Below are 21,842 nucleotides of genomic sequence, written 5' to 3'. Positions count from 1 at the left end.
TTATCGAATACATTTATATTTATAATTATCGAAGAATAGTTACGAAGAAAATTTTAAATAAAGCGTTTTTCTTTAAGAAATGATAGGATTATCGTTATCTGAAACTAGATTTGTTACAATATCTTTTTCACGCGTGAAACCTTGATGTTTACCTTTGATGATATCATGTTCAGAAACATTAGAGTTAAATGAACTGTTATGTAAACGATAACGATCGAAGTTAACAGTAAAAATGCATATACATCTAAAAGTTCGACTTGCCACCAATTCAAGTCCATGGCCGGTGAACGAAGTGCGTCCTTTCCATATTTCACGATATATTCGATCCAAAAATTAGCCGTGTCGATTGGCTTCAACGGTCTATCCAAAAATTGTTGTGACAGCTTACGTGCCGCCTCTCTGAAAAATATATTGTCATTGCTATCAGAATATATAATGATATGTTAGGTATATACGAGTTGAGTCATTAGTGTATCGTGTTCTTTCTTTCAAAATACTATTCGACGGGAAAATATATTTTTAAAATATGAAAATACACATATATTCATATATATATATATACATTCTGTACTTCTTTTGGATTTTTGCTTCGAAACATTAAAAAATAATGAACATGTTCATCTCTGGTTCGTACCTGTACGTAGAATTATACAAGATCGCGTTCAATGCAGCATCCATATCATCTTCCGACAAATTTTCGTAATCTAGTTTCACCGCGATATTCTTTCTTACGTACTTATCGATATTTATAAATTGGTCAGCGAAGAGAGGTATTCCGATCATTGGAACGCCGTAAGAAATGGCCTCCTGTGTCCCCATAAGACCACCGTGAGTAATAAACGCCTTCAAATTCCGATGTTCTAAAAATATATTCGATATAATGATCCTGCGTGAATTGTGAGATACGATATAAACATGAACATTTTTGAATGTAATCTAATTACCTATAGAATTGTTATACTTGTTAAAAAATATTGCAAGCGATAGAATTATAATGAAACTCACTTAATATTTTCAATTGCGGTAGCCATGACGAAATGCGAACGTTCTTTGGCAAACCAGGTGGTAACTCTTCAGAATTTGTAATCTTCATTAAAACGTTTACTGGCGATATCTTTCCGAAAGATTTATAGAATATATCGAGAATGTGTCTCGGAATCGATTCTATCTTGATCATCGAACCGAACGAAAAGTAGATAAAATCGTCTTTGCTTTCATCGAGCCATTTTTGTAGCTCCTATATTACGGAATTAGAAAAGGAATGTTAACTCAATGAAGAAATCCTTTTTCAATGATTAAAACCTGCCCATTGAGGAACATTCGTACATGTTCCTTATAAATTGATATATTTTTTTTTTTTTTTCGTGGAAGATACGTTCTTTGACTTACTGATGATATTTTCGTGCCGTCATCTTGAATATGTAATCCACCGACTTCGATAAGAGCCTGTGTTATCGGTCTGATTCCATTCAGAGAGAAATACGTGTTCACCAGAATCAAAGAAATATTCTTTTCTAATTCTCGAACACCCGGTAAATTCGGACCGACGTACTTTCTTATTTGTTCGTCTTGATATTCGGTCAAATGATTGAAGTATATCTTGTTGTAGATAGTTGTTAGAACGTTATACGTTCGTTGCCAAAAGTTCATTCCATTACTGTACTTTAATAAATTGTTAGGAAAGATGGCCAAATTTTCAGGATTTCCAATTAAATGATGGTGCCATGGATACAAATCAGAGGTACTGACTCCGATAACCGGTACGTTGAGGACATGTCCGATTACTGCAAAACAGTTGGCACCAAAAATCTACGGCAAATGAAAGAAATAATCTAGTTATTAAGAAATTTTATTATTATTATTTTGTCGGATTACACTTTTCGAATTATCAGTGTTTCACCTTCTTTGTATATTTTAATTTACGTAATTACGATCACGCGAAAAAATTATCGTACGAATGCGATTTTCTTAAAATTATTATTCGCGATGATTTTGAAAAAGGGTAATAATTACGGTCACGTTAATTGATTTCCTGTGATATTTTTTTCTAAATACTACTTAGTAGTTGGGGAGCAGTAAAATTCGGAAATTCGTAAAGCTCCTCGTCATTGTCAAAGATAAAACGAGGTCACTGTAATATATAATCTTTAACTGTTTGCACGATTTTTTTCCTTTTTTTCTTTACTTTTCGCCAACTAATTTTCTTTTCATTATCTTTTTTGAATTGCAACGTTTCTTGATACGCATGCGTCATACAAAATATTTCGTGGAGATATGCAAAGGAAAAAAAAAGTAAAAAAGGAAATGGAAAACTAGAAGGTTAAAGAAATACCTCTATCAAAACGATGTCGTACGGTGGATCATTCGGAGGATTGTGTATTAGTTCCTGGATTTCTGGATGTGCCAAGTGCTCGCAAATATTATTACCACCTAAGATCGACGCTATATCTACCAGCCAGACCTCCCTTATGGTATTATACGAAAGATTATTGACAAGATCCATTTGCGATGGTATCACAATTAAATCGGTATAATTAAGGAGCGGTTTTTTCAGTGGGAACGGACTGATCGCGTCAACCTGATGGCCCTTCTTAGCGAGACCTTTCATCAATGTTTCAAACATGTTAAAATGACTCTTGCTTTGAAATGGAAAAACTCCGAGAATTCGATATCCCTGAGAGAACGTGACGTATAAATCCATCGAAAAAATTATGTAGTGCAACACTTTCATCTTTTTTAGAATCTATTTCACGTTTTGTTCTTTTTTCTTTTTTTTTTCTTTTCCGTTTTCTTTTTTTTTTGCAAGTTACGTTGTTCCTTTTTTCGATGTGACGTATATTTTGACTCCTCCGTTCTTTTATATAGGTTCTTATTGCCGGAAATTGATAACATTCCAGAAGAACGTTTAGCATTTTTAATCGTTAGCAGTCATAAATATTTATCATTTACATTTAATTTCTATACTAACACATTATTTTTCTATATAATGACATGTAATAACTATTTTTTGACAATTTTGTAAATGGCCGACGATTAAGAATTTCAATATAATATTTAAACTTCCATACCTTTTTTGCTATTATGAGAAAATTATTCTCATTTAGGATAATTTTTAGTCTTATTTGTTATTTTTGTAAAAGCATCATGATGATAACAGAATGGTTACGACTAAAATGGTCGAGGACTATATTTAAGTTCTTAAAGAGTAAACATTACTATTAATGTATTTTATTAAGGATCAACGAAGATTACTAATTTCAATATATTGATGATCACCGGTTAGAAACTTCATACTTTAAACTCTTAGATCATGGATCGTTTATCCACAAATATATCTTCGTTTTTCGCGGGCTCACGGTTTAGATTGTTTCGATATAGGTAACTATCGAGTTATCATCAATATATCGAAATCGCGTTTGAGACTGAATTAATATCGTCAAAGCTTTAAGCGGGCAAATGAATATAATCGATACGATCTTTCGATAACTTTTATTAACAAGAACAACAAATAACAATTGTAACTATTAATTGTAAGTAACAAACGTAATTATTATATAATAATATTATAATACATAATATCAGTTGGTATTATGTATAGCTTTCGATGGTAAATAATTACTATATTATAATAGTAAATGGTAGCACACATTGCACCAGTTTATTGTACTTACTGACCGACTGAACTTATCGATTGGCATTTATGTGCAATATAATGGCCGTCACCTATCTAATACAGTTGAAATGAATTATTTATTTCACGATAAGATTCTTCCGTTGCAATGATTTTGATTTATTGTTCTTTGTTGAAATATGATTTCAAGAAATATCACGAAGTTAGGTTGAAGCCAGTGAGAGAACAAGGAATGTGCAAAACAATTCAACGAACTAGAGAATGACGAATCTGGATTGAACTCGGCGATGCATACTGTTAGAATATATTAGGAATCAACGTGAAAGGGACTATGATGATAGACCAAACGTTTAAATAAGATTGGTAAAGTTCTTATTACTGAAACGTTTAGCGAGAGCTGGAGTTGAACAGTTGTTATTCTAATGAAAGAATTATGTGTTATCAATGATACTGTTAGAAGAGTACACTGTTTATTAAACCCTTTAGATATTAAGAAGATAAAGTTACTATTTCCGTGACTTTGCATGATTACGCGTCACATGTGGCTCATCTTATAACTTTATATCACTTTTATGTATCCGACAGTTGATCGGGGCTTAACTTCTGCGTAACTTTATCTTACATATTTTGCTCTAATGTAATAAATGATCGATCGTTTCGATACAAACGTTTTGATTTTTTTTTTTTAGTTTTTGTTCTTTCTTGTTTATTTATTTATTTATTTATTATTTTTTTTTTTTTTTAGAAAAATAAGCACTATCATTTAAATCTTTCATAATTTTTCGTTTCGTTTCGTTTCATTGGAGAAAAAAAAAATCGTGAACAATAGCTCACAGAAATATTCAGACGTCGAGTATTTATATCGAAATCAATCGGTAAGCATTAATAATGGCTTAACAAATTCTTTAAGATATACAATAAAAAATTTTGAAAAGAAACTTTTGTAAATTTCATTTCTTTTAATGGCTAATCTTGATCGTAAATAACGAGAGAGTAAAAAATAATCGGTATAGATAGCTGAAGATAAATTTGTAAGTAATAGATGTACGAATACTTTCGCGAGTTGCCATTGATAAAAAAAAATATTTGTTCTCTATTAAAATTCGATCTATATAATTAATTCGTACATTGACATCGGGAGATGAAGTTAAATTGATCATGAAAATTTCTTTTCAAAATTGAATTTGTTTTGATATTAAAAAAAAATTCAAATAAATTCTTAAATCCTTAAGACTTTACGAAATTGTTTCATCCGTAAGACAGATTGTTATTTCATCTTTTTCGCGCGTGAAACTTTAGCGTTCGCGTTTGATGAAAACACGTTCAGAAGCATTAGAATTAAACGAGTTGTTATATAAATGGTAACGATAGTAACCAACAATAGGAATGCATATACATCTAAAAGTTCGATTTGCCACCAATTCAAGTCCATGGCCGGTGAACGAAGAGCGTCCTTTCCGTATTTCACGATATACTCGATCCAAAAATTAGCCGTGTCGATAGGGTTCAACGGCCTATCTAAAAATTTCTGTCCTATCAAACGTGCCGTCTCTCTAAAAAATATATTTTCTTGGTCATTCAGAATGTTAGAAAAGATATAAATGTATAAATATTACATAGATATAAATATATAAATATATAATATAATATATAATATATAAATAATAAATATACAATAATTTCAGATAGAATAACATGTTTCTTATTTTAAAAGAATATTCAAAATAGATAAAGGTCCGTACCTGTAAGTGGAATTATACAAGATCGCGTTCAATGCAGCATCCATATCATCTTCCGACAAATTTTCGTAATCTAGTTTCACCGCGATATTCTTTTTTACGTAGTTATCGATATTTATAAATTGGTCAGCGAAGAGAGGTATTCCGATCATTGGAACGCCGCAAGAAATGGCCTCCTGTGTCCCCATAAGACCACCGTGAGTAATAAACGCCTTCAAATTCCGATGTTCTAAAAATATATTCGATATAATGATCCTGCGTGAATTGTGAGATACGATATAAACATGAACATTTTTTAATGTAATCTAATTACCTATAGAATTGTTATACTTGTTAAAAAATATTGCAAGCGATAGAATTATAATGAAACTCACTTAAAATTTTCAATTGCGGTAACCACGGGGAAATGCGAACGTTCTTTGGCAAACCAGGTGGTAATTCTTCAGGATTTGGAATCTTCATTAATACCTTTACTGGCGATATCTTTCCGAAAGATTTATAGAATATATGAAGGATGTGTATTGGAAAAGATTCTATCTTGATCATCGATCCGAACGAGAAATAGATGAAACCGTCTTTGCTCTCGTCTAACCATTTTTCCAGCTCCTGCATTATGGAATTAGAAGAGAAATAAAAAATGTTAATTCAATGAAGAAATACTATGATGATTAGAAACTACATCACATTGAGGAAACATTCGTATACATATATGTATATATATATATATATTTTTTTTTTATACGATTAAATTTGTTTTCCTTGGTAGAAAGTGTGGTACGTTCACTTACTGGTGGTAATTTCGAGTTGTCGTCTTGAACATGTAATCCACCTACTTCGATATGAGCCTGTGTGATCGGTCGGATTCCATTCAGAGGGAAATATGAGTTCACCAGGATCAAAGAAATACTCTTTTCTAATTCTCGAACACTCGGTAAATTCGGACCGACGTACTTTTTTATTTGTTCGTCTTGATATCCGGTCAAATGATTGAAATACTTTTTGTTGAAGATAGTGTTTAGAACGTTATACGTTCGTTGCCAAAAGTTCATTTGATTGATGAAATTTAATAAATTGTTAGGAAGGATAGCCAAATTTTCGGGATTTCCAATTAAATGATTGTGCCATGGATAGAGAGCAGAAGAACTGACTCCGATAATCGGTATGTTGAGGACATGTCCGAGTACTGCAAAACAGTTGGCACCAAAAATCTACAGCAAATGAAAAAAAACAATCTAGTTATTATGAAATTCTTTATAATATTATTTTTTGATAATGATTCTTTTGTCGGAACGATCGGACTTTTCGAATCATCGAAGAATTTATCTACATTGTATATTTTCATTCGAGCAACTAATTCTTACTATTATCGTTAAATCGTTTTTCGCTATAAAATTGATCGAGACGATTAATCAACTTTTCGTGGAGTTATCACGTCTGATCTTTTATTTTTTAATACTCCTTTAAAGATCGGAAACAAAGAAACTCGAGTGTTTTTGAATTAGTCGTGCTCGATCGAAAGAGTTCAGTTTAACGATTAATCGTTCTATTTCCTGCTTATTTTCTTTTTCATTTCTTCTTTTTTCCTTTTTGTTTTTTCTTTTCGCGATTATCTATCATGTTTAATGTGAAATGCGTCGTAGAAGAAATATTACTTATAGATAGATATGCGAATAGATGGATTACTTATAGATGAATATATATAGATATGCGAATTTTCGTTTCATGTCGTAAATAATATGTTCGTTAGTCATATTTTATAAAAGGAGGATAAAGAAGGCTTAATGCATATGCATTTTAGGAAAGAAGGAGATATATCATATAAAACAAATAGAATAAAAGTATGTAAAACTTACAAGTACATGAAACAAATATAATACCTCTATCAAAATGATATCGTATGATACGTCTTTTCTTGGATCATGTATTAATTTTTGGATTTCTGGATTTGCCAAATGTTCACAAGTGATAATACAATTCGTTGATATCGTGCGTAACCCATTATTCGAGAAATTCGTCCTCATAACGTCGTACGAAAGATTATTGATCAATGTTACTCGCGATTTTAACACAGCTAATTCGATGATATTAACCAGCGGCTTTTCCAATGGGAACGAACTGATCACGTCAATCTGATGGCCCTTCTTAGCAAGACCTTTCATCAATACTTCGAACATAATAAAGTGACTCTTAACATTTATTGGAAAAACTCCGAGTATTCGATATCCCTTAGAGAACGTGAGACACAGAGCCATCCAAAAAATAACACACTGTAACAGTTTCATATTTCCTCTTCGAATATTTTTTCCTATTTCTTCTTTCTTCCTTTTCCACTTTTTCCTTTCTGCAAATTCCTTCGTCACTTCTTTTCTATACTATATTTAGTTCAATTTATACGTTCGTTTTTTCTATATATTTTATATATATTTCTCTCTCTCTCTCTCTCTATGTATATATATATTTTTTTCTAAATATATGTATGCGTGTGTGTATGTGTATATACGTACCGACAAAAATTCTCTCAATAATGGCTAAAGTTCGATAACGAAAAGTTCATTGTGTTGATAGTTGTATTATTTTCTTTAAAACGTAAAAGTAAAAAAAGAGAACATTTCAAAGAAAGAGTTACATTGCAATCGTTACGTTAAATTGCAAAAATTGCAATATCCTTGTAACATATATAAATATTAATGATTACGTTAATCGTGACGCTTTTTTTTTTTTTTTACTTTTTTATTTCGTGTCTTATCTTTTCTTTTCTTTTTATTTTTTCATTTTTCTTTCTTTTTTCTTATTCTTTTTTCTTTCGTAATTATAATAAATTACTCGAATAGATTATTTAGATGATAATGATGCTTCAACGATCAAAAGATACTTTTGATTTTTTTTTTTAAATACCAAAAAGAGATCCTTAACGAACAATCACCGTGCCTTTTGCTAGAAATATTTACTGTAAACTGTTAAATTGTCGATCGTTTAGGATAAAGAAACCTTCGTCGTTTTGAAAAGTCATGCATTAGTATTGTTCGAACGTGACTCAAGTTTTTCGAGTAGATATAACGGTGTACAAAGGAACTAATTCATATGCTCATATTGTTGAATTTCATTAACCAAATGATATGAAGGAATGATGATAACAAAGAATCCGGAAAAAAGAATGCGTTAAAAAAAATGCGGTAGTAGAAATTAGAAATAGAAGCTTTTAACTTATTATCAAATCTTTCTTGATTGAATCAATTATCGGTTTATTAATCTTCTGACTTTTTTTTCCATTCAAAATTTGCAGACGTATTAAAATCATGTTTGATACGTATCATATATACAGAGATATTTTTAAATATGTATCTTGATGTTCATTAATAAATAATATTCCAAAATATTCTATTATTAAATTAATTGTTCGACGTTATGTTAATCATTCCAACATGATACTATTTCAATTATTGATTCATTATTATTATTCTATTATAGTCTGACATAAGCAGATCACGTAACATTTAATACTTTATCAAAAGCGTGAATTACGTAACATAGGTTTGATGCATTTCCTTCCTTTTCTTTTTTTTTTCTTTTTCTTTTTCTTTTTAAGGTCAATTCGTTACAATTAACTTTTATTATCATTCATCAGTTTCAATTGACGTAGTTTATGACGTTTACATTATTTTATGTTTTAAGAAAAGCAGCATTAGATAGCATTTTTTCTTTCCTTTTTTTTTTATTTTTTTTATTTTTTTTTTTGAAAATTTTTATCTATTATATTATACTTATTGGCTAAGCTTATCCATTCTTTTTCTTCTTTCTATCTATATTTTTTAAGTTCCATATAATATTTCTTTTATTTCCATTAACGTAATAAACGTATAAACGTATTTATATAATATATGCAAGAGATTATTATTATAATCATTATTATAATTATCATCATCATAATCATCATCTATTTTATAACGATAAGAATGTACGATCGTTGCAGATATACACATACATAAAACATATACTGCAGGATCTCGACTTGCCCTCGTCCAAAAATTCGCGACGAGATAAACGATTGTTCAAAAATTCTTCTCCAACCTCTCAGCTTTTCATTTTCCCGAAATCCTTTGTATTACGAAGATGGATCTACGAAGAACACTTCAAAATCTATTCTCCTCGCTTGGAACTATTTTTATATATTTTCAACTCTTTGGAAAACGTCTCACAAGCTCGTATTGCGATGCAATAAAAAGTATTCCGACTCGCTATAAATAAAAAATCATTGACATTTTTACTGATCTATTTACGCTTTCGCAAAATATTTGTAAGACAACGCTTATCTATAATAATTTTTTTTTCTTTTTTTCTTTTATTTTTTTTTTTTTTTATTTCTTTCTTCTTTCTTCTTTCTTCTTATTTTCTTGTGCCAAACGACGTAAGACTTATCAAAATAACATTAATTTTCGTTTGACGTTTCCAACATTTTTGTCTCTTTTTTATAAAAATGTATTTTGAAAACTGAATTCATTAAGATATAAAAACGAAGTCGAACGTTCTAATGGGACTTCATTTTAAACATTGCGAATATACTGTTATATGACGACAATTACGAATTGGGTGAGAAAAAACTTTACGTGGATTATATTACCTTAATGACGATGTATAAATGTGCGTATCCACTTGTTGCGTATCCTCGATATCAACGTATCATCAAATTGCGTATCATCGTGAACAAGAGGACAAAGGGTAACTCGTATTCTTCATTTTTATATGGATATATACGTAACAACGATAATCGATGATAAAGATCAACGATGATAATAAAAAATAACAGTTAACCTTGATAATTAATCATAATAGTCAACAGTGATATTTATTAATGATATGATATAAAAATGTCTAACAAATTTGATACGTATCTTTAATAGGTGTTTCTTTTTAAAGTTGTCGTTCTCTAATATTTATCTTTTGTTTATCTTTTATTTATTTCACTTTCTATATATATATAATATATATATATATATGTGTGTGTGTGTCAATCGTTAGATATTTTTATAATTGGATGGAATTGATTCGAACTGTTAAGTATTTTCTATAGATAACGATTATACGAACGAACGTGATTCGATAACTTACTTTAGATAAGATTCGATCATCAGCGAGTATAAGTAAACTAGTATATGCAATTTCGATTAATTGATAGTAAAGATCGTAATTAAAAGCAAAACAAATTTATGAGCACAAATATTCCAATATCGATGTTAACACGATTCTTCAATTGATTATCAGGGACGTAAATTTCTACGTTTTTCAATTTTAATGATACTGTTAACGAAAGATATATATATATATATATATATATATATATATATATATATATATGTTTTATAGCGATCTCGAAACGATGAAAAAGTTTATGCGAATAAATTCTTCGATTTCGTAAATTTCCGTACATTATATTTCATCGTTCAAATCGATTAGATTTTTGTTATCTCAAAAGATTGCAAATATTATCGTAAAAATATTATTTGTTAGATCTCTTTAAAGTATATAGAAAAACGAATACACGAATATGTGATAATATCAATTAGAATATTTCTTAATGAAGATAAATATTTCTATTGTAAGAAACATTAATTGTTTCATTTGTTCATCTTCATTGTTAATTTTTGTTTATTGTTACTCGTTCATGAACTAATAAACTTTTTTTTTAGAATTCCTTCATTCATGATTTCTTTTCGTCGAAATTTTTATGGTTACGTGCATGTTACGTTTTCATTTTGTTTCTAGTTATTAATGCAACTCTCGGTTTCCATGAAATTCGGTGTTGATAGATGGAGAAAAGAATGGAGAAGAGAGGAATATAGGAATGATACTTTGATGAAGAGGTCAAGGACGGTAGGAGATATTTACAAGCCTCGCATACAGACGAGATATAGAGAGAGAGAGGAAATTATTTCATGAAAAAACAAGAGGAGTAATGTGTTTCTTAAAACGAAGAATAGTTTTCTATCGTGTAAATGTTGTCAATGTTAAATCTATTACATTTATTGCAAATAGAAGAAAAAAAAAATAATCAATGATCGTGAAAAATCTTTCAGATTATTATTTTATGACGATCCTTTCGATCGATGAAACTTTTTTGGAACAATCAACATACATACACGATTCATTCGGATAGTTTTATTTAATTAATTTCAACAAAATGGTCTTCATAAATGATAGTACGAGTAACTTATCATCCCTTAAAACGATTTTGGCTTAAAAGGATCAACGACTGAACGAAGAGGATTGGACGGATGAAACAACGAATTATCTTTTTCTAAATTTTATCCCTACAATCTTTCATTTATAAAAAATTCATTTATAAAAAAACGGGAACGAACTACGAGATTATTTTTAATGTAAGATAAATTGTGATCGACGATCGAAAGAGTTCATTTTAATAAATTAATCGTTCGCCGATTTCCGTTCGTTGTTCGTGTTTCTTTTCCTTTTCTTAACCAATTGATTTTTCACTCGATATCAATTTTCTTCTTCTTGTGATTGTATTATTGAAATTGTCGAAATGTATACGTCATAAGGGCTAAAATATTTTTTTAGAAAGAGATTTTTTCAAAAAGGCGTTCGACGATGCGAGCTCGCAAAAACGTACTTATCTCTTCTATTTTGAAAATGGCACGAAAAAGAAGAATAAACAGGTAAAAGGAATACATATATGTACGAACCTCCATCAAAATGACATCATACGGTGGATTCTTCGATGGTTCGTGTATTAATTTTTGAATTTCCGGAAGTCTCAAATTTTCACAAACTTCATTACCACCTAAGGTTGCCACTGTTCGTACCGGAAGTCCGGTTAGTATTAACCTCATTTGATCATAGGAAATGTTATTGACCAATTTCATTTGCGATGGTATTACTACCAATTCGGTGATATTAACCAATGGTTTTTTCAAATGAAACGAAGTGATCGCGTCGATCTGATGGCCCTTCTTAGCGAGACTTTTCATCAAAGCTTCGAACATGATAAAATGGCTTTTCCCTTGAAACGCAAAAACTCCTAGTATCCGATATCCTTGAGAGAACGTGAGACACAAAGCCATCCAAAAAATAACGTACCGTAACACCTTCATTTTTCCTCTTCGCGTCCTTTTCTCTTTTTCTCTTTCTCTCTTTCTCTCTCTCTCTCTCTCTCTCTTTTTTTCTTTTCTTTTCTTGTATTCGTCTTTTCCGTTCTTTTCCTTTCTTTCTCTATTTTTTCCTCCCTTTTTTTTTTTTTTTTTTCTACAAATACCCTCGTTACGTCCAATCGATGTTATTTAACTTAAACTCACCATGCATTTCGCTTTATATATATACTTACATATCAAGACGTCCAATCGCAAATGACGTAAAGTTCAGAAATCAGCATTGACTGGCTGACTGTGTGCCTTTTTTTCTTTTTTCTTTCCTTTTACTTTGTTTTCGTTTTCTTTTCTTTTCTTTTTCTTTTTTTTTTTTCGTTTCTTTAATTGTTCGACATTAACTCCTCTCACACGAACTAAAATATTTTCTACTGTTTCTTCACTTTAAGATATATTGTTGAAAATATTGGTGAATATCGATGCACTATGATGCATTATAATGAAGGTATAATTAAAGATAAATATTGTTATTCACGTTATTTTCCTTTCTTGTTTTTTTCTTGTTTGTAAAAGCAGCACGCGATAGAATAGATTCGATATCCGAGTATTCACAACCATCAGAAAAAATTTTGAGATATAGACTATCTCCTTGCAGAAGATGCAACTGCAAACTGAAAGATTGCCGATTGTTAACGGATAAAGAAACCTTCGTTTTTCCATGAGTCATGCTCTAACGTTATTGAATATACGTTGACTCTTGCTTTTATTGCTACAGTACGTTTATATAATATTTGAAAATGTATACTACGTTTACGTATTATTAACAGAACTGACGTTCGTGTTAATGTCGTTGAATTTCTCAACGAAATGATACGGATTTGTAAAGATATCGCATTATATCCCTCCTTCTCCCTTCTCATATTCTTCCAATTACCAATATGTCTATCGTATCCCCTCCTCGCTTCTTAATTTGCGATGCGAAAGGATTAAAAAAAAAATAAATAAAAAAAAAAATATAAAAAAAAGTGTGGATAACACTTTTTTTCTTTTTCTTTTTCTCTTCTTTCTCCTTTTTTCTTTTCTCTTTTTTCTTTTTCCTTTTTTTACAAAAATTATTGAACACTTACAAATGATATGTTGAGATAAACAGAACTTACTATCGCGTATTACCATTTTACAATTTCTTAAAAAGAAAAAAAATATGTATATATACGTATTAAAAAAATCAGACAAAAAAGAACAATACGAGTACAATTTATAAGACATTCTTATAAAAATTATTTAATTACTTGAAAAGTAGATCATTATAAATCGAGAGTTGTGATTTGGTCGTGTGTTGCATACGTCGACTGATAACATTTTTCTCTTTATTCCTTTACAGACACTTTATCGATAATTTAATTTTTTTATTTTTAGTTAGATTCTATTAATTAATGGTTAATGTCATCATTATCACTATATTTCATATTTAAATGAGTAACATTTATTGAAAATTTCAACATTATTTATTGGTTTGCCTAACGATTTCTCATTCTGTTTTTTCTTTTGTTTTCCTTTTTATCGCACCCTTGATACAATTTTTTTCTTCTTTTCCTCATTTATTTCCATTAGCGTAATAGACGTATTTATATTTGGTATCTATTACATACTGCATTCATACGTAAAATATCAAACAGTAATAATAACAATAGAACATGGATGAGGAAAAACAAATTCATGCACTCTCATTGAAACACTATGTATATTTGTAAGTTCTTCTTCTTTTTCTCTCTCTCTCTCTTTTTTTTTTCTTTGTTTCTTTGAATAAACGATTGCAAAGATGTGTCATTATGACAAATGTTAAGTCATCTGTTATATATAAGACGCATCAGACAATAATCGAAATGAGCTTTAATCGTAGAGTAGATCTTTCTACGTTTAATAGATTATCTAACTTTCGTTGTTTAAAGTTGAAAATTTTCCAGTACTTCAAGGGGATAAGTGAGATACATGAGAGAACGATACGATAACTGTTTTATTAATTTTTTTATCAGTCGGAAAAACTTTTAATTTCTCAGATTAAATTTCTCTCAATAATATTATTTTATTTCCTTGCTCTGATTTCTTTTTTATTCATGGATAGATAGATAGATATGTAGTTAGTATAATACTATACGTCGTATGGATTCGTTCTGAGTTTTCACTCAGTAGTACAGTAGTACAGGATTGAGAAAGAAACATTTCGATATTATACGATTCTTTTAACCGTGACAATGATGCACGAAATGATGATTTCCGACAATCATCGCTCGTCGGATGCAGAAAATATATCGTCTTTGATATCGTCACTTCTGCATATCATACAAAATATGTAATTACATATGTGCGAGGAAAAAAAAAAAGAAAGGAAAATTACATATAATATAGTACGCGTATATATATACACGTTCATTGATTTAACATTCGGTCATATAGTTTTTTAATTATAACGAATTGTAGATACGAAATAATTTTTTTATTTTTCCTTTTTTTTTCTCCATTGCAACTTAATTATTATAAATATTCTGAAAATTGTGTTATTATTTTCATTATTATTATTATTATTATTATTATTATTATTATTATTATTATTATTATTATTATTATTATTATTATTATTATTATTATTATTATTATTACTACTTTGTATATCGAATAAAAAATGTGATTATCAAGGTTGGAAGGGTAGAGGGATGGAATAAAAAAAAAAAGGGAGTTGCTTACTCTGGCGATTTTATTTTATTTTTTTTTTTATTTTGAAAAGGTATACGTAAGAAGGACTTTTGAACTTCTGTGAAAGCTTTCGCGTGACGCAAAGGCGTACGTGCGTAGAATCATTATTACCTTACGAAACGAACTTCCGGATGGCTTCTCAACGTCGGCAGAGTGCTCGCTCTGCGTGAATCTCGAAATTGCAATTGCATAGATAACGCCTGGGAATACGTATATTGAATGGTGAAGGAGAACGCTTGCGCGTTAGAACCGATATCCTAGGATAAATCGATTTTATAATGGTGACTATCTAATGAACAAGAGATCGAACGATAAATAATTCACGTTTTAATAATAATATCTGATCTTACTCGATCACGTTTAAATGTTCCTTTTCAACTTATTAATATCACGTCGTAATTATATTCAACAAATTTTTTAATGATTCATCAAATTTTTTAAGTACGCATACTTTGTTTATATTTAAATAAATAACGTTAGTAATTCTTTCTCTTTCTTTCTTTTTGTTTTTTTTTTTTTTTTTCATGAGAATATTTAGTATTTCATATCTGAATAAATAATTATTGTATCTTGCATCGAACGAACATTTGGTATTTTATGTACAACACTGGATTTTTTTTTTTCTTTTTTTTTCTTTTTTTTTGAAAAAAAAAAAAAGAAAAACTAGGCAAATACCTTCATTATATTTCTTATCTGTAATATATATGTTAATGTTAACACAAATTACGAGCTACATATTTTTTCTCTAAACGAATATAAATGGTTTAAAAGATTATTATGATTAAGTAATTATATTATATATCTTCCGGGTGCTTCATAAATCGAATTGAAATTTTCAATAACAGCAAACTATCAAAGTCATTTTTCTTTATCATTTTAGAACCGTTCTGTCCTACGATATTTGATGGATGGTCTTGTTGGCCCGACACACCAGCCGGATCTACCGCTTACATTCCCTGTCCTGATTTCATTACGGGATTCGATGCATCGTGTAAGTACCTTTAATTTTCATTTGTAACGTGTTATATACTCATATAATCGAATCTGATAGAAAACATATATAGATATTGGATTATCCAATGAATAATATTAGAATGTTTTATTGTGTGTGTGTGTGTGTGTGTGCGTGCGTGCGTGTGTGTGTGTGTAGGTATATGTATATATGAAGATATATAAAATATATAAAAAATGAGCCAGATGAAAAGTATCTATTCCAATGTATTTTCTTTTATTTTTGGGAATCATATGGGAAATAAATATAAGCCGATGAGAAACGTGCAAAGTTTTTTTTTAATAAGATATAATTAACATACACTCATCTTATACATGGTACCAAAAGTAATAAACGAATCTAGCAGTAAATATAAACGCAAATATAAAAAATAAAAAAAAGTAAAAAGAAAAAAAAAAATAAATCGTATAAAAATATCACTCTCCTTTTTTGTTCACATTTATTACTATCCATTATTTACATATCTATACGATACTAAAAATATGATCTATTGAAATGACTTTACAGTGGTAGATTAACGTAAAGGAAAAAAGAGAGAGAAAAAAAATAATAAAAAAATTGTGAGGCTCTTATTAAAGAACATACGCGTTCTACGATATACACACGTGAAAACTTTGTACTCGAGGATAGTTAATTTACAGAATGTTTTAAAGATTTTATAATGTTTTTAAAGAGACTTATGAACGTGTAAAATATGTATCTAACATCGCAGTATGTAGATACTTGCTTTAAGATATTAAAATGAAAGTTAAATTATTAATTAGTTTTTATTGATCAACGCTGCAGCTGTAAAAGCCGGCCGCGTTGATCTTCGTGTACATTATACTTCTAATCGTACGATTATCGCTATTACGAAGTACATTTACCAGTGCATCGTATCTTGCAACATTGGCCGGTATTTTAATAATTGGTAAACTCGATGCTGCAACCAGATTAGCATAGATGGACGGACATTCGATGAGGTTTTCTATAATGATTAATTTGAATTCCTCGAGATTTTCGATACGAATTATCGCAAAGAAATGTTGAAGGGAATCGATGATGCTGGACGGATAAAGGGGACTGTACTCGCAGACCAATTCAGGTATTTTATCGCACAATTTCGATGCGAAAACGCTCGGTTCGTTCGACTCGACGTATTCCTTGGTCAAAACCAACAAAAAGTATGTCGTCAGATCCATATCCGGCGTCATACACATATCGAATAATTTCAACGTTCCATTAATCATTTGCAAATCGTATTTAGTGTCGCTCAATAGGTGCGATATTATGTCGTGTATGATGGCACGTATTGTGTAATTAACGGGAAAGAAATGTGACTTTTTCGGATGTGCCACGTCCCAACCAGTTTTGACAACTTTTACAAAGATACCCGTTAACGTAGCGAATCTCGATTCCATCTTGTCCTTCCTCAATAAAAGAAAATTGTTTACCGTGAATTTTCTAAAAGTATCTTTCATAACGTAATCGGGATCGAACAGATATTTCTCGATGATCTCCTCGCAAAATTTGTCCGGTAGAATGTTGGCAACGGCCTCGTCTATCTTGCTGACAGTATTCTCTATATACCACCTTGCCGTACTGTTGTCATCGAGTTCTTCGATCTTAATGGCCTTTTCCGACATATCGATGATCTCTCGAATGAAATCACATACATATTCCGTCGGGATATCTTTTATTAAAAACATAAACGGTTTCTTATTTTTCCAGTCGTCCAATTTAAATTCACGTAGACAATTTCTAAAGGTTGACCAAGTAGTAGGTCCAGGTTCCTTCTTGAACATATTGTAAGCTTTCATTATTATAACTTCGCGAATCGAATGATGCTTTTCCTCTCTCCATTGCGACAAAAGAAAATCCGAACTGCCTTGAAGCGTTTCGATTCTACAGATTAGCCTGATTCCGTGTTTTCTAACCGAGACGCGTTTGCTGGCTAAATCCTTGGCGAAGGATTTAATCTTTGTTAGCGATGTTCGATCGCATACATTCGTTAAAACCCGTAAAGCCAACGACAAGTAATCACCCTCGCATATTCTAGCGATTATTTCAATCGGTACAGGTGGATCAGACATAAGTATGCCTTTTAACGCGTTCGTCAATAGCTTGTGCTTGTTACTGGCATCGTTCTGTTGAATGTCGATTATTTTTTCCTTAGGTATATAGGGATCGACGATTTTCGAATAAGTGTCGCCATAAAGGAGCATACCTAGGAATTGTATGTAATACACTTTATTCTCATCCTTTAAACGTCTCGTAGCCTCTTCCATAAATTTTATCGGTATGTCCTTGTACCAACGGCTGGTAGTTATAAAACGTTTCATAGTTTTAACGTGCCTACTCGTCTCGCAATTGTTCAAATAATCAGTAAATTGTTTCAATACGAATTCCGGATTCTTCTTCAATTGTGCCAACGCTTTCCCAGAATCAATGTTCCCGGCATTTTCTTCCTCTACCACCCACAATTTGTACAGATCTTCGTCCTCTTTCTTCAAATTCTTCTTTATAGCATCGACGAGATAACTCTCGATCGGTGGTACTTTAGTGACTATCAATCGGGTCTGTTCCATAAGCCACGGATAATTTTTCAAATACAGTTTTCTCAATTGCTGATTCGTTCCCTTTTTTGCGTGTCGTCTATTGTAATTGCTTATAGCGAGTAAAAGATCGTTTACCATGCTTAACATGCTTGCTTTCTCCCATTGAGGATCCTTCGTTTCGAATTTCTTTTCTATAATCTCAAGTATATGATTCAAACACTTTTTCTGATATTCAGCGTTATCCTGAATTATCCACCTGTTGTTCCAATTTTGCAGTTCTATTTCCACGAAGATATCTAAAATCTTTTTCAACGACAAGTGATTCTTCAATCTAAAACGAATTGCGGATTCTAAGAGCAACCTGTTCCTCGGATAATACGTAGATAATTGTTCTTTAATGTAATTCCTTTCGATAATTTCGTCTATAATGATCCAATGTCTTCTACTCAAATCCGAGAGATCGTAGATATTACGAAATCCTTCGAACAAAGATGCCCAGAACCAACTGTCCTCGTTTTTGTGTCTTATATTGATGTGTTCTAAAATTTCGAATAATGCATCGTCGTCCTGATTTATCTTACAGGAATAAATTATCTGTACTAACGAGGCCACCCTGTCCGCACTAAATTTGGCCTTGTTTATCTCGCTTATGATCGTTGGTATTATCTCTTTCGTTGGTAAGTAACATCTCCATACACGCTTGTAATTCAAATCGTATGTATAATTGTTCGAGTTTTGAGAAATCAATCGTCGGGTCTCTATAATTCGTTGATTGACCGGCAATATAGAAAGTAAATTTGACGTTACGTTGGAAACTTTGTCGAACAAGCTCTTCTTATAAATTTCTTCGTGAGATTTTAACAAGAGGTTCGCCTGCTTCTCAACTGGGTAATGCTCGAGATACTTCAACATCTGATTGGTATTAAACTTGTTTATATCCTTTGGCAGCAATTTCGGGAATATAATCTCCATGCGATTAGCGTCTATCAACTTAAGAGGTATCATATTGATGAATAACTTTGGCTTATTTAGGAACGTTTCCTTAGCGTTTTTAAGGAATATATTGGCGCATTTAAACTTTAAATTGACCACCGGCGGATGACTCTCGTACCTTTCGAAAATCTCGATGAAATCTTCTAGATTTTTTTTTATTAACATCGGTAAAAAGCTGGAGTATTGGTGAATGGATACCTTGTGAGTGTTTCGCACTAAATGATCTTCGTTTGGCCGATCGAGTTTCAAATAACGTATTACAAGATCCGGCTTGGTTAAATACCATTTTTTCAAGACGTTGTTCGAAACTACGATTCTATGACGAACGATTACATCGTATATGAATGATTCGTTACATGCACGTAATAAAACTATAGATTGGTCCACGCCGTAAGCTTTCGATAAAGCTAAAAAGAATTCCTCGGCCAAGGCCGGATGCTTCCTTCCCAAATGGCAAGACAAACTCCTTATAATTCGTTTTCTAGCTTTCAAGGACACGTACGGTAAGATGTTTTCGAAGAAGAAGTCAACGTTTACTATGTTCTTATTACGTCCGTCGAAATACCAACGAGCTTTTAACGCTTTCGATACGATAAACAAATCTTCCGATTTTAAAGCTTCGGTAATCACATCGTACTTCTTTAACATGTTACCAGCTATTATTTTCACAAGTGGTATCAACGGCTGACGTATATCATTCCCCCAGTTATTCAAATCCAATTCCTGCCCTTCGACTTTAATACGATCTTTAATCAATTTCGATATCCATTGATACTTTTTGGTAGGTGTGTCACCTGGAATCGCTTGAATCGCATCGAGATAAGACATCATCGAACTCATAATGATTATTTTCTCTAAAGAACAGAAAAAAAAAATGTCAAATTATGATCCTATTCTTTAATACGTCTACGTATATACGTATGTACGTACTTATATACTTACGTACGTACGTACGTACGTACGTATGTATGTATTTATAAACGTATATCAATCTTTGTTCGTTAAATGGAACGTTAAATGTAATGAATTAAAATACCTTGTTCAATCGTTCTTCGAAAAAAAGATCCTTTTTATTTCGTTCCTCTCTACGATCTATATTTTATCTCTTTATCTCTAATCGCCGGTTACGATTCCTTCTAACGGTTACGATTTCTAACGCCACCTTTGGTATTCGGTTAAACTCTGATTATAGTGATCACAAAGGAACGTCTTTCGCGGACGTCTTGTCGACGATTATCGAAACATTGCAACAAGAAGAACGTTCGACTTTCAGTTCGATGATAATTTCGATTATGGTATATGTGTGTATATCTATATACGTGTAAACGCACATATACACAGGCACATGTATTTAACAAAAAGAAGAATGATTCACGAGGGCGATCGATGATATATCTTTTGGATCTCTTCTACAAAAAAAAAAAAAAAAGAAAAAAGAAAAGAAAAGAAAAGAAAAAACAGAAAAATAATCAAACGCGCGTTACACGTGTGCTGCTTTCTTCTTTTCTTCGCGTGAAATTCGTTAAATACGACCGTTGTTATTGTTATCAGAATTCTCGTCGATGACTAATTATAGACGTCACTCCGGCGTTCGACCTTGTCGTCGTCTTTTTCCTTCCGCGAAAACAAATTGAAAAATATTAGCGAAGCACTGAATTTTGCGAACGAATCCTTTTCTTTCTTTTTGCTTTCGCACAAGAGTACCAATCTCTAAACGCACAAATAACAAAATGTAATGATTAACGATTAATCGATCGATTTTAATTTATCGTCCTATATATGAAACGTACTAACGATCAAAACAATAACTAATAAAATAAGCCGGCATTGAACCAAATGTAACTATACGAGATAGAACGAACGTGCCAGTCTATTCGCGATTCCATCGACTAAATACGATCGAAGTGACACAGTGGTTCTTTCTTGTACTAACGTGTTATCTATAACTACATGGATTAGCCATTAGGCGAGTAGCATTCACTTGAGTGCAATCAACCACGTCAACTCTTTCCTTTCTATGCGTCATATGTGTGTGAGTGTGTATGTATATATATATATATATATATATATATATATCTTATT

General features: G+C 31.2%; 3 protein-coding genes across 12 annotated transcripts in view; 1 reads left to right on the top strand and 2 right to left on the bottom strand.

Moving 5' to 3' along the window:
* The window catches only part of LOC122636066 (calcitonin receptor-like), a 99,045-nt gene that overhangs the window by 43,306 nt on the left and 33,897 nt on the right, over positions 1-21,842 (top strand). For all 7 annotated transcript variants that reach the window (XM_043826922.1, XM_043826920.1, XM_043826923.1 and 4 more), the window contains one exon: positions 16,099-16,209. In XM_043826922.1, coding sequence (XP_043682857.1) covers positions 16,099-16,209 — 111 coding nt within the window. The remainder of the gene's footprint in view (positions 1-16,098; positions 16,210-21,842) is intronic.
* Positions 30-13,342, bottom strand: LOC122636064 (UDP-glucosyltransferase 2-like). Of its 4 annotated transcripts, none has more exons than XM_043826915.1 (5): positions 12,069-13,342; positions 1,390-1,809; positions 1,006-1,237; positions 635-860; positions 30-399 (listed from the first exon to the last, which is right to left on the bottom strand). In XM_043826915.1, the coding sequence occupies exons 1-5, from the start codon at positions 12,474-12,476 to the stop codon at positions 114-116; spliced, it is 1,572 nt and encodes a 523-aa protein (XP_043682850.1). In that variant the 5' UTR covers positions 12,477-13,342; the 3' UTR covers positions 30-113. The 4 variants fall into 4 exon arrangements, with proteins under 4 accessions (XP_043682850.1, XP_043682853.1, XP_043682849.1 ...); XM_043826918.1 differs by having other exon boundaries at positions 31-399; positions 737-860; XM_043826914.1 differs by lacking the exons at positions 30-399; positions 635-860; positions 1,006-1,237; positions 1,390-1,809 and adding exons at positions 4,739-5,184; positions 5,374-5,599; positions 5,745-5,976; positions 6,159-6,578 and having other exon boundaries at positions 12,069-13,332.
* On the bottom strand, positions 16,490-21,191 carry LOC122636060. Its single transcript, XM_043826906.1, has 2 exons — positions 20,797-21,191; positions 16,490-20,614 (listed from the first exon to the last, which is right to left on the bottom strand). Exon 2 carries the CDS (start codon positions 20,598-20,600, stop codon positions 16,998-17,000), a length of 3,603 nt encoding a protein of 1,200 aa, XP_043682841.1. The 5' UTR covers positions 20,601-20,614; positions 20,797-21,191; the 3' UTR covers positions 16,490-16,997.

This window comes from Vespula pensylvanica, chromosome 20, assembly GCF_014466175.1.
Source record: "Vespula pensylvanica isolate Volc-1 chromosome 20, ASM1446617v1, whole genome shotgun sequence".
Lineage (NCBI taxonomy): Eukaryota > Metazoa > Arthropoda > Insecta > Hymenoptera > Vespidae > Vespula > Vespula pensylvanica.
The sequence above is the reverse complement of the archived record's forward strand: the minus strand, read 5'-3'. Positions and strand labels throughout refer to the sequence as shown.

Coding starts and splice junctions, on each gene's coding strand:
- LOC122636064 (XM_043826915.1), bottom strand. CDS start 12,476: ATGAAGGTGTTACGGTACGTTATTTTTTGGATGGCTTTGTGTCTCACG. Junction 1,810..12,068: donor ATGATGTCATTTTGATGGAG/GTTCGTACATAT, acceptor CATTTGCCGTAG/ATTTTTGGTGCCAACTGTTT. Junction 400..634: donor TTGTATAATTCTACGTACAG/GTACGAACCAGA, acceptor TATATTTTTCAG/AGAGGCGGCACGTAAGCTGT.
- LOC122636060 (XM_043826906.1), bottom strand. CDS start 20,600: ATGAGTTCGATGATGTCTTATCTCGATGCGATTCAAGCGATTCCAGGT.